The sequence below is a fragment of the Oncorhynchus clarkii genome, chromosome 20 (assembly GCF_045791955.1).
Source record: "Oncorhynchus clarkii lewisi isolate Uvic-CL-2024 chromosome 20, UVic_Ocla_1.0, whole genome shotgun sequence".
Lineage (NCBI taxonomy): Eukaryota > Metazoa > Chordata > Actinopteri > Salmoniformes > Salmonidae > Oncorhynchus > Oncorhynchus clarkii.
The window spans coordinates 31,285,322-31,298,853 of record NC_092166.1 but is presented as its reverse complement, the minus strand read 5'-3'; the positions used below and the strand labels follow the sequence as shown (position 1 = coordinate 31,298,853).

Genomic DNA, 13,532 nt, shown 5'->3' with positions numbered 1-13,532 from the left:
ACAAGTGATTTAAACAAGGTTTATGTGAGTTTGGAAAATCTGAAAGTACACATCTTCAATAAATAGTTTTCAAATAGAAACTGTATATGCCCGAACCCAGAATCAGTTGGGCTTCCCAAAAAGAATATGGTCAATGGGATTTAACATTTATTTTGATTGACGATTTTCACCATTTTTCAAAGTCCCATCTAATACAGCTAATTCACCACACCCCTTTCAAGTTGTTACCAGGCTCTATGCACCAGCAATTTGAGCCTGGAGACGAGGCTCAAATTGACAGAGAGTTACTATTTCTCAGGAATAGTCTACTCCTAGACTAAAAAGCATGTTCAATGGGGATTAGTCCAGGAGAAGGCTGAATCTGTATCCAGAAAACCAGCCCAAAGAAAAGGTTTCCACCATCCAGCAGCCACTGGCTCTCTTCCTCTACACTCATTTCTAACACAGAGAATAGTTTTTTTTGTTGTCTATTAAAGAAACTGGATTAAATGCATCATTGCAGTGAATCAAATAAAAGGAATTCCATCTAACTTTTTATGCTCACAGCTCTTTTCTGTTGTTTTACAAAGAACTGGTCTGCAGAATTTTGGTATCCACCTCCACTGAGTTCACAGTTTGACAGGGTGAAATTGACATTTATTGGGCAATTTAGACTACTGGAGGCAATTTAGGTTTCCTTACTACACCTTGTATTAGAACCAATAATCCTTGTGGCCAATTGTTTCCGCAAATGCTAGAACAATCTCTTATTTATTTATTGATCCTGTACTTAACAAGATTAAATCAGGTCAGGCAATGGTGATAGTACGTATCCCAGTTCAAGTTCTTAGTTAGCCCCTTTTGCAATCGTAGTGAAATTGAATCTTGGTTTATGTCGGCCGGGGAGGAAAGAGTAAATTGAATTTACGTGGGCGTTTATACCGTGTCATACCTGGCTTGAACAAGACAGGCCTCAATCGCCCACTTCCTGTTCCCGTTAAAATGTCGTCAGGGGGACTCTTCTTCTTCCCCTGTCCTTGTTCTGACCCCCTACTCCCCCATTACTCCCTCACCCCCGCTTCCTCCCATGTGCCCCTTGATTGATTGCATTTGAGATTAGGAGAAATCCTCTCTCTCTCTCTCTCTCTCTCTCTATAACTCTTTCTTACTCACTCTCTCTCCTCCTCTGTTCTCTTCAGACTCAACTCCAAGAGGTCCAGTGTTGGCTACCCGGGCTGTATGCCTGCCACAGAAAGCCGGCTGGTTACTCCATAAGCTTTCAATTTTGATTACCTTCGCAGGCAGGCAGCACTACTTGTTAAATATTTTTCTGCCAGAATACAAGTGGAGGAACCTGCTTATATAATAGAAGCGTTTGGTACACTATACAGCCTTTTATGGACTTGGACCGTAGTCTTTGGCAGATGGTTCCCTGCTTAACTTGTTTTAATTTCCTCTTATTCAGCCTCTCGAAAACAATTACATTTGGATGAGCTGTTTTGTCACTCTTTTTATTCATTGTGGTCGTTTTTATTTCACCTTCTTCTTCATACACAGTAATGAAATTAAAAGGTTTTGACCTTTTGAAACATTACTGTAAAGAATTCAACCAACAAGAACTTAGTAGAAGTAGGTCTACAGTAATGTGGATATTTATTTGTGTGTTTGTGGTGTTTTATCATATGTGTTGGAATGTAATTTTTGACTCGGGTGTAAATCTGTGTTTCAGAGCCAAAATAGCACATTGAACAGCAGCATTGGATTGTGCCACAGCAGAAATGAGGTAAGAGAGACACACATCACAAATGTAACATTGAGGTTAAAAGCAAACTTTGTAGCATTGACACAGAGTCTTTCACAGTATGGAACAACAGCTCTCATCTCTAACTCATATGATACTTTGCAGTTAAGGTGTGGTTTTGGGCTAACAACGATTTTATTCTCCCTAGAATGGGTTCCCTGTCAGAGAAGGAAGCATGGTTCTCCGGTACATTGCTGACCCCACAGACAGGTTCTTGGACCACGCCTTCCAGCCAGCTCCAGGCGAGTGTGCCCCTTGACCTCCCAAAGGGTCTTAACCCGAGAACATGGCTCACTTAATAAGAAATAGTGATACATTGTGAAGTTTTCCTACCAGAAATGGTTTTATTTTGAAAAGAAGAAGGACCTCTGCTAGGCAATGGCTGTAGGCCATTGCAGAGCGTCTCTGTCATTGTTTAGAAAACTAAAATCAAACAGTTTAATAAAATGTCTTCACTTAGTACCTAGAGTGGTTGTTTACCTGCTGTCGTAACTCATTTCTGTTATTTCACTTCAACAGACTACATGAACCAGAATGGTGTGTCGGACATGATGAACCCTGTATACCAGCACCCCGGTCCCCCTCGCACCCTCCTCTCCACCATCTCCTCAGACGACACAGAGACAGAGTACCTGAACTGCTATAAGAACGAGGCAGTGGGGCCTGAGTACCTCAACACCCTCCAGCCCTCTCTCCTCTCCCCCACCACCTCCAATGGCATCTCCCCCATCACCTCTAATGGCCTCACCACCACCGCCAACAGCCTTTTCCCCATGTTCAATGGGCTCTCCTCCCCGAGCTCCAATGGCCTCTCCCCCACTTCCAATGGCGGTCTCCACTGCGTCCAGAAATACCAACCCCCGAACAGTATAGATAACCCAGACTACCAGCAGGACTTCACCCCTTCCGTCAAGACCCATGCCAACGGACACATCCCGGCCGCAGAGAACACAGAGTACCTAGGCCCAAACTGAGGCCTGTTATCCCCTACCTCCCACTGTGGATGAAAAGAGACACCGGGTAATAAGGCTCTCTATCCCACTGAGAGAAGACATAATGTCTTTGTTTAGCAGGGGTAGCGGTACCATGGACTGCTTTGCAATGTATTTATCCCTGCCTTAAACGAGCCAAGTGTGTGTGCTTTCTATTGTTCGCCACTTGTAGTACGGTACAGTGCTGCGAAAGTCTCCTCATTCCAAAAAATCGTCCATTTCAAATGGAGTCTGAGCTGATAGTTTGATGAGATGAGACAGAAACGAGGCTCTTGGTGTTTAACTTCATTGGGTGAAAAAGAGCAAGAGAATACCTTAGGCCTATACTTTCAGACGCTGTAGCCCATATCAGAAACCCATAGGTGTCATGTTGCACAAAGCAATGTTGTGATACGAAAGAGGAGAAACAATATTACTAGACAAAATAGCGTATCATTCAATCCTTGAGATCAGATGCTCCCTGTGAAAGAAATGTAAAAACACTTATATGTCGGCGCACCCTTTACTTGCCAACACATAAACGGTACATGTACTAGAAGGTGGTACTGATACAGTATTGGTGTATTGAGTATATAGTATTGGGTATTTAGCTCCCACATCTAAAGGGATGGAACTGTTAGAACAATAGTTGGACGTCTGAGCTCTTCTGTGTGGAACCTACAGTTTGAGACCTGCTGGAGTCAAATGTTGCTGAACGTTAAGTGTCGGAAGTGGGAAGGAGGAGGCCCTCATCGGAGTCTGATGGTGGCTGGTCCATGGAGGGCGTTGATGGAGGAACTTCTGAAACTTTACAGGACTCTTCCTAAAGAAGCGGTTGTTAAGTACACCTCTGTGGCAAATATTGCTATTGATGACTTTGCTGAGGGCTTTATACCTTTCATCATATGGCCAGATGGGAGAGACACTGGCCCCTGTTGGTGACCCATTGTAACTGCATCAACATTAGGACATCTGTGTTGCTTATTATTGTTTTGTACAGTAAGGCCTTTCATTCTAACACTACAACTGTAAATCTTCTCACAGCTTTAAAGTCTTGCACTCTTGCAGGTGCTCAAACTTTCAAAATGAATCTCTTTCCTAGTTTTAAATGAACATATTAAATAGCTACTTGTCATTTGAGAGCCTGCTGTTTGACAGAGGTACATGTATAGATAAGTATGAAATGATGTTGTGTACAATATATTCAATTTGGCCACCTATAAATAATCCTATCAACATTCTTCATCTAGATGGTCTTGCCACTTTATATATAAATATGCAGTTATTGATGAACTGTAATTATTTCCTTTCAAAGTGAAAATGAATTAAACATATTTATATTTAACTATTTGGCGTGTTTTTTAAAGACCTATTTACATATTTGAACTGTTCAACTGACAATCTGATTGTTTTTCATTCTGTTTTACTTAGTTGAACAAACACGATTATTAAGGGTCTCATGTAACAAAACAAAACGAAAAAATACAATTAACGTTACTGTAATGAAGACTTGAAGAGTCCAGGGTTGAATGTTCTGTGTGTCAACGTGAGAAGGGTGCAATTGCAGCCTGCAATTCGGGACGTACAAAACATTAAGACACCTTCCTAATAACGAGTTGCAGCTAGGGCTGTGGCAGTCATGCCATTTTGTCAGCTGGTTATTGTCATGTAAAAGACTGCCGGTCTCACGGTAATTGACCGTTAATTAACATAAACACATTTAGCATCTCCAGGCCTCCACTCATTCCCAGTTGTCTTGAACACACTGAAGTCGGAAGTCAAAGATTTACAAGTACACAGTTGTTTTGAACCCTGCATTAATCTCAGCGGCAGGAGGGCGAGAGCAACAGAGAGTCTTCTCACGGTCCCTGCTCTTTCCTTCCCTTCCTCTGGTGAGGCTAACCAGAGGGGGGTGGGGGTGGGGGGGGGGGGGGGTGGGGGGTACCGTTTTTCACCTGATGGCGAAACACAGCATATGCTTCATGCACAAATTCATGTTGTGCCTGTGACTAGAGACAATGAAATATACTGTTCTTCGATATTAAAATAGACACGACGAGCTGCTAATAATAAAATCGCAGGGCTATCAATACACTTAGCTACTCGTTCATTGCAGCTGCAGCTGGAAGTAGGGAGAAGCACGTTTCATGTTTTGTAATAGTATTGAATAAAAACATTATTGACAGTGCTGAATTAAAAACTTAAACATGAACTCTGATAAAAACACCAGCTCTTTGCTGGATTTTCTGACAGTCTCGATTTAGTTACAGATCTACCAGGTCCACCTGGTAGGCAAGGTTTGTCTTTTCAGACAAATTAAATGGTTCAAAATGGGAACACTTGCCTACCCGGTGTGCAGGGCTTCTGGTTTAAGTACTGCCAACAGCACAAAATAAAAATATATTTATTTAGGCTTTTCTGTAGAAATGTTTGGTGATTGACTAGGAATGCCTTGAAGATCGACCAGTCTATGGCGATCAACCAGTTGGTGACCACTTGCCTACACCATCACAATAAATGTATTATTTATTTTAGGCAGGTCTAAATAAACATTATGATATGAAGAAAATGGATTTCAGAAGAATATGAGTTGGCCTACTGTACATTATCTGGCTATGCGCCATGCCAGAGGCTTTAGGCTTGTTCATTTGTCAGACAAGATATGCTTATAATGCCTACCATTATTTTATATTATATGATTTTATACTAAGAAGAATATAATTGAACTTAGCTGAATAAAATAGAAAGGATACTTTTCCCATTCCAGACCAAGTGCGCATTAAAGTGATCATTTGAAACAGGTCCTATATGCTAGATTCAGAGTTATTTGGCAACTTTAGCTGTGAATTACGCAAACCTTAGAATGTCTTCTAAATCAAAAGATTTAGAAGCCTTTATGGTAGAGTGGCCAGACGGAAGCCACTCCTCAGTAAAAGGCACATTACAGCACGCTTGGAGTTTGTCAAAAGGCACCCAACGTCTCTCAAAAAATGAGAAACAAGATTCTCTGGTCTGATGAAACCAAGATTAAACTCTTTGGCCTGAATGCACCATCAATACGTGCAGCATCATGATGTGGGGATGTTTTTCAGCTGCAGGGACTGGGAGACTAGTCAGGATAGAGGCAAAGATGAACGGACCGAAGTACAGAGACATCATTGATGAAAACCTGCTCCAGAGCACTCAGTTCCTCAGACTGGGATGAAAGTTCCCTTTCCAACAGGACAACAACCCTAAGTACACAGCCAAGACAACACAGGAGTCCTTCTGGACAAGGCTCTGAATGTCCTTGAGTGGCCCAACCAGAGTCCGGACTTGAACCCGATCGAACATATCTGGTGATACCTGAAAATAGCTGTGTAGCAACGCTCCCCATCTAACCTGACAGAGCTTGAGAGGATCTGCTGAGAAGAATGGGAGAAACTATCCCAAATCCAGGTGTACCAAGCTTGTAGTGTCATACCCAAGAAGACTTGAGGCTGTAATTGCTGCAAAAGGTGCTTCAAAAAGTATTGAGTAAAGGGTCTGAATACTTATAGTATATAGTAGCCCCCCTTTGACGACAGCTTTGCACACTCTTGGCATTCTATCAACCAGATAGCTTCATGAGGTAGTCCCCTGGAATGCATTTCAATTAACAGGTGTGCCTTGGGGTTGGTATACAAAAGATAGCCCTATTTGGTAAAAGACCAAGTCCATATTATGGCAAGAACAGCTCAAATAAGCAAAGAAAAATGACAGTCCATCATTACTTTAAGGCATGAAGGTCAGTCAGTCTGGAAAATGTCAAGAACTTTCAAAGTTTCTTCAAGTGCAGTCTCAAAAACCATCAAGCGCTATGATGAAACTGGCTCTCATGAGGACCGCCACAGGAAAGGAAGATCCAGAGTTACCTCTGCTGCAGAGGACAAGTTCATTCGAGTTAACTGCACCTCAGATTGTAGCCCAAATAAATGCTTTACAGAGTTCAAAAAACAGACACATCTTAACATCAACTGTTCAGAGGAGACTGAGTGAATCAGGCCTTTATGGTCGAATTGCTGCAAAGTAACCACTACTAAAGGACACCAATAATAAGAAGAAACTTGCTTGGGCCAAGGAACACGAGCAATGGACATTAGACTGGTGGAAATCTGTCCTTTGGTCTGATGAGTTCAAATTTTAGATTTTTTATTCCAACCGCCAGGTCTTTGTGAGAAGCATCTGTGGTTCCCACCGTGAAGAATGGAGGAGGAGGTGTGATGGTGTGGGGGTGCCTTGCTGGTGACACTGTCTATGATTTATATAGAATTCAAGGCACACTTAACCAGCATGGTTACCGCAGCATTCTGCAGCGATATGCCATCCCATCTGGTTTGCGCTAAGTGGGACTATCATTTGTTTTTAAACAGCACAATGACCCAAAACACATCTCCAGGCTGTGTAACGGCTATTTGACCAAGAAGGAGAGTGATGGAGTGCTGCATCAGATGACCTGGCCTCCACAATCACCTGACCTCAACCCATTTAAGAGGGTTTGGGATGAGTTTGACCACAGAGTGAAGGAAAAGCAGCCAACAAATGCTCAGCATATGTGGGAACTCCTTCAAGACTGTTGGAAAAGCATTCCTCATTAAGCTGGTTGAGAGAATGCCAAAAGTGTGCAAAGCTGTCATCAGGGCACTAGTACTTTGAAGAATATAAAATATATTTTGATTTGTTCAACCATTTTTGATTACCACATGAAACCATATGTGTTATTTCATAGTTTTGATGTCTTCACTATTATTCTACCATGTAGAAAATAGTAAAAATAAAGAAAAACCCTTGAATGAGTAGGTTTGTCCAAACTTTTGACTGGTACTGTATTTATTTTAAAGTTAGGACATGTGGGAGGCAGAGGCGCTCCAGTGCAGTAGGTGGCGTTAATGCACAATAACGTTGGATGCCAGCCGCTATAAACCGCACAGAAGACGGGGCGACACGGTTAGACAGTGTCCTGTCGGTTATTGTGTTCTGTTAACGACGGCAGGTGTTCAGCGGGTGGGAGCGAAGTATGCTATGTGGTAATTTAGCCAGCTAGTCCTAAAGATGATTAAGATACACAGCAGGCGCGAAACCATTTGCTAGCTAACTTGCACACAGTGTCGCCGCAGCCTCCCGCTGAGCTATCAGGAGGCGGGGGCGACCGGTACTAGACAGTGTCCTTCGCTCCGCCTGTTGGGCACTGTTTTCCCGCAGTTTTCTCCGGTACACAGCAGGCGGGAGGCGAGGGTGACACTGTGTGCTAGCTAACTAACTAGTAAGCTAGCACAAAGTGCCACTAACAAACTAGCCAGCTAATTAGCTAGCACTCGCGAGGCGGGGGTTACCGAAAGACCGTCGCCTCCGCCTGTAGGGGACTGTTTTACCGCAATTTTAGTAATGACTGAGGGCATACAGGAGCGAAGGACACCGTCTACCGGTATCCTAGCTAGCAAGGACGACTCCAGTAGGCAGGGCGAAAAAAAATCAAATACTTATATTTCCCTTTCTTGACTGGTATTCAAAATTGTCACACAAGCATGAAGATGTTGCGCTTGGGGGGGTTCATGAAGGAACCAATGGATGCTCGAGTGGGACGCCCTGAATTGCGGGATGCAGTTGCAGGCTGTGGTCAAAGTCAAGAAAACGTTGCACAATGTGACTAGCTAGTGTCCGCGCTATCCAATCCTGGTGGTGGCAGCAATGTGCCAAAGGGTTGTTCTCCAGTCACCAATGCCGTAATGAACAAGTCAGAGGATAACAGGAACACTCCGAAGTCTTTTTGAGTAGAGGGATGGGGCTCTTATCAGAAAGAAGCTATTTCTTTTTCATCTTCATAATTTTGACAGAGGGACATTATAAATGGGTAAGTCAACCTACGTGTTAAATAGCTTTCTGGACGGGAGACTTTTAGTTAAGTAGCTAATCTCTTATTGCGTATCTATATTTAGCTTGCTGTCAATCACCGGGAGATAACGTTAGCTAACTAAAGTGTGTCAAGCGAGCTAAATCATTGTCAAAAAGCAAAGCAAGGCCTGTTCACTTTTAGCCGGTGCTGTTAGTGTTTGTTCAGCGTAAAGTTGGCTTGGTAGGTAGTGTTAGCTAGCATCTATCAACCAGCATCATTTGGCCAGCTAAAGTACTATGGCTACAAATTGTACAAGCAGCCAGTTCAGCCAATGTGAGCTAGTGATAATTCGTTTAACTAACTAGCTAGGACGCAAACAGCTAGTTCTAGCTAGCTAACCTAATCCATACATTGCGAAATATTTTTGCGTCACTGTCACGCGATTATCATGTAACTAGACGAAACTCGTTCATCAAATGCAACAAGATCTAGGAAATGACCACTTGTTTTTCACAAATCTAATATTTGCGTGATCTGGGATTACATGTAAAATATTCGGTCTCGAGAAGTGAGACAAGATCTTTAAAGCCACTGATATGCATCCTCTATCTCCTGCTCAAATAAAAAAAACTTTTATTGCGAAAGAAAATACAATCCAATCCAATCCACACTAAAATAAACCCAACCCAAAGCAATTGTGTTGATCAGACTTGGTCTCGTGGAATGTAATTCAAAAGGCCATTGTCAAAATGGACAATTGCTGTCATTGTACTCGCGGATTAATTTGCATCCCCAAGATAAACTAGGGGTGTATTCATTAGTCGGATTCCGTTGCAAAATGTTTGGTCTGTTAAATGGTTTTTCTATGGAAACCTTTTACGGTTTACTCTAGGAAGAACCACATGGAAAAAAACGGGAGGAACCTAACTACATTTGTCCAAAAGAAACTCTTGTTTTCGTTGCAAGACGTTTTCCATTTGGAATAAACGATATCTGTTGTTAAACGTTTTACTACAGAATCGGCTTAATGAATACACCACAGGACTCCTCATTCCTACAGTCAAATAAATTCCCATACACAACTCATGCAGCAAAAGGGCAATTCATTTTAAGATGTGGAAACAGTGTTTTATGGGGTAACAATATAAACATTTTTGGATACTGAAGGTGAAAAGTATTGTAATTAGAGACCTGTATCCTCAAGGAAAGAACTAGAGTTTATTTTCTGAATTTCCCCCTTCAATCAGATATTTTAATGACATTACTCAGCCTGTTAAGTGTCTGGCCATCCTCCTCAGAGGCAACTGATTAAGTGGTTTGTGGCGGATGGCGGGGGCCTTCAACTTCATTCCACATTGAAAAACAAGGCCTGTGTGTCAGAACAGACATAGGCTAGGAGGAGGACGGCTAAGGTCTGGTCACAGAAAAGGAAGAAAATAAGTTGATTAAAGGCCTCAAACACACCCCACTTCAAAAGCATGTGCAATAAGTGATGATACATGTTGGAAGTCATTTGACAGTAGTTTAGCCGTAGTAAGTTCAGTCTGGTTTGTCTTAGAGTTCCACTTACTTGAAACCCTTGACAGTGACAATTTAAGGAGCCAACCGAGTCTCATCCTGGTGAGACGACCACATTCTAAAGAACAGGGCACCAAAGGGAACACAGTGTACTGTGCATTATCAGTCAGTACAACAAAGACAGAAACGTGTGCTCGGAAGTCAACCATCAAAATAGTCAATCAAATTAGCAAGAGAGACCAACAGCACGTGATTGCCAGAAGTTAAGGTTGTATTTTGGGACCTGAAACACAGGGGTTCTCTCGAGGTGCATAGTAGACTCATATTACATTCAGATCTGGTATAGAGAAAAAATTCAAATTAACCCAAAGGTGCAGAATATGTCGGCTCACTTCTGCTTTAATTCAGCAAGAATATCATTTGGGTTTCAGCTGTCTTTAGCATTGAACAAAAGCATAGAGTGCCTCTGTGAAATTCCTTGACTTTTACACAGTAGGGCAATTCCACAGAAACATAATTCTGAGTCTTAGACTTTCACCTTAAAATCAGATGAGGTTGGTGGGAGGTATAGGATCATTGTAATGGCTGGAATGGAATGCAGAAAAACATGGTTTCCATAGGTTTGATATCGTTCCATTTATTCCATTCCAGCCATTACAGTAAACCCATCCTCCTATAGCTCCTCCCACCAGCCTCCACTGCCCAAAAATGTATGCCAAACAAAAACCATTGATTTCAAAGTTTACAACTATGCACAATGACTACTTTGAACAATTGACACACAACATTTCACAAAAACACATTTACTGGAACAGTGCAGTTTGGTAACAGAATTCAAATCGAATCATATTTTATTTGTCACATGCGCCGAATACAATAGGTGTAGTTGACATTTCCCATGAAATGCTTACTTACAAGCACTTGTAAGAAAATATTTATTAAATAAACATAAGTAATTAAAAAAATAAAACAACAGAGGCTATATACAGGGGGTACCGGTACTGAGTCAATGGGTGGGGGTACAGATTAGTCAAGGTAATTTGTACATGTAGGTAGGGTTGAAGGGACTATGCATAGACAAACAGCGAGTAGTATCAGTTTAAAAACAAGGGGGGGTTAATGCAAATAGTCCGGGTGGCCATTTGTTTAATTGTTTAGCAGTCTTATGGCTTAGGGGTAGAAGCTGTTAAGGAGCCTTTTGGACCTAGACTTGGCGCTCTGATACCTCTTGCCGTGCGGTAGTAGAGAGAACAGTCTATGACTTGGAATTACGGTGAAATCTGTTTTATGTGACCATGTTTTCTAAAAACGTTGTTAAATATCTGCTCCAAATAATCAGGTGTCAGCTCTGCCATGATACCTTGAGTTAGAAAACATCTCTTTTGGTTATTGAACTACAGTATATTATACTGTACTCTCCTCTAGGTATGCTGTACTGCACTAAACTATACTCTACTTTTTACTGTATGGTACTCTACTCTGCTTCACTTTACTGTCCACACTTGTGAAATATCGACATCTATGATAGGAGCAAATCAGAACATGGACATCTATGTTTGGGCGGACTGATCAAATTGAAACTATTTTTCAACGTCTATGGATGTCTGGTGTCGGGCGATACTCAGTGGGAGAGGGAGGGGGTTGTCCAGAATGTTTTCACACTCTCGCTTTTGAGTATCAGACAATAGAAAGAGAAAGAAAACAGTTGAACATAACAGTGTGTCAGTGGAAGAGAGGACAGTAGCAGGTGACCCAACTGTGGTTTGTTGTTTGTACTATTTTTGGCATTTTTCTGGTGTTTTGTGGTGGAAAAGTGACCAGGCCGAGCATATCATCTCAACCCTGTTAGCCATGGATACTAGATAAAACATTTCTAGCCTGTCTAACGATGAATTTTGTATTCAATTGCCACTACCTGTTGCACACAACAAGCTTCCGTTCTCTCTGTCACAAGGGAATTTATGTCTGATTTTAAGATGAAATCGTCAACCCTGTTATTTTATTTGCCATGATTTAAGCATGTTTAAGCATATTTAATGTAGCAAAAATGACTAACTCATTTTGGACCAATTTAGCAGTTACTGCCTTTTTGCTTGGTAGGGCAGCATACTGTAGCAACATGGGCTACGAAAAGGCGCCAATTCAACAGAGCAATTCATACGCTTCTCTAAGGTGTGTGAGAGGCCTCTACTCACCTCTCTTCAGTCTCTCTGGATCCCACTGTCCCCAAGTAGACTCTCACCAACCACTATATACAGTGCCTTGCGAAAGTATTCGGCCCCCTTGAACTTTGCGACCTTTTGCCACATTTCAGGCTTCAAACATAAAGATATAAAACTGTATTTTTTGGTGAAGAATCAACAACAAGTGGGACACAATCATGAAGTGGAACGACATTTATTGGATATTTCAAACTTTTTTAACAAATCAAAAACTGAAAAATTGGGCGTGCAAAATTATTCAGCCCCCTTAAGTTAATACTTTGTAGCGCCACCTTTTGCTGCGATTACAGCTGTAAGTCGCTTGGGGTATGTCTATCAGTTTTGCACATCGAGAGACTGAAATTTTTTCCCATTCCTCCTTGCAAAACAGCTTGAGCTCAGTGAGGTTGGATGGAGAGCATTTGTGAACAGCAGTTTTCAGTTCTTTCCACAGATTCTCGATTGGATTCAGGTCTGGACTTTGACTTGGCCATTCTAACACCTGGATATGTTTATTTTTTAACCATTCCATTGTAGATTTTGCTTTATGTTTTGGATCATTGTCTTGTTGGAAGACAAATCTCCGTCCCAGTCTCAGGTATTTTGCAGACTCCATCAGGTTTTCTTCCAGAATGGTCCTGTATTTGGCTCCATCCATCTTCCCATCAATTTTAACCATCTTCCCTGTCCCTGCTGAAGAAAAGCAGGCCCAAACCATGATGCTGCCACCACCATGTTTGACAGTGGGGATGGTGTGTTCAGCTGTGTTGCTTTTACGCCAAACATAACGTTTTGCATTGTTGCCAAAAAGTTCAATTTTGGTTTCATCTGACCAGAGCACCTTCTTCCACATGTTTGGTGTGTCTCCCAGGTGGCTTGTGGCAAACTTTAATCAACACTTTTTATGGATATTTTTAAGAAATGTCTTTCTTCTTGCCACTCTTCCATAAAGGCCAGATTTGTGCAATATACGACTGATTGTTGTCCTATGGACAGAGTCTCCCACCTCAGCTGTAGATCTCTGCAGTTCATCCAGAGTGATCATGGGCCTCTTGGCTGCATCTCTGATCAGTCTTCTCCTTGTATGAGCTGAAAGTTTAGAGGGACGGCCAGGTCTTGGTAGATTTGCAGTGGTCTGATACTCCTTCCATTTCAATATTATCGCTTGCACAGTGCTCCTTGGGATGTTTAAAGCTTGGGAAATCTTTTTG

The 13,532-nt window shown here is 41.9% G+C and overlaps 2 protein-coding genes across 3 annotated transcripts in view; both read left to right on the top strand.

Annotated features, from left to right (window-relative positions):
- The window catches only part of LOC139376202 (epidermal growth factor receptor-like), a 77,832-nt gene extending 73,733 nt beyond the window's left edge, over nt 1–4,099 (top strand). Inside the window, exons 25-27 of one of the 2 annotated variants that reach the window (XM_071118496.1) lie at nt 1,709–1,762; nt 1,929–2,022; nt 2,300–4,099. In XM_071118496.1, coding sequence (XP_070974597.1) covers nt 1,709–1,762; nt 1,929–2,022; nt 2,300–2,754 — 603 coding nt within the window. In that variant the 3' untranslated portion in view covers nt 2,755–4,099. The remainder of the gene's footprint in view (nt 1–1,708; nt 1,763–1,928; nt 2,023–2,299) is intronic. The other variant, XM_071118497.1, reaches the window with a different exon arrangement.
- A 4,382-nt stretch (nt 4,100–8,481) lies between these two features.
- Nucleotides 8,482–13,532, top strand: part of LOC139376197 (NPC intracellular cholesterol transporter 1-like) — a 28,648-nt gene continuing 23,597 nt past the window's right edge. The window contains exon 1 of the mRNA XM_071118489.1: nt 8,482–8,620. Within this exon, the coding sequence (XP_070974590.1) occupies nt 8,549–8,620 (72 nt within the window). The 5' untranslated portion in view covers nt 8,482–8,548. The remainder of the gene's footprint in view (nt 8,621–13,532) is intronic.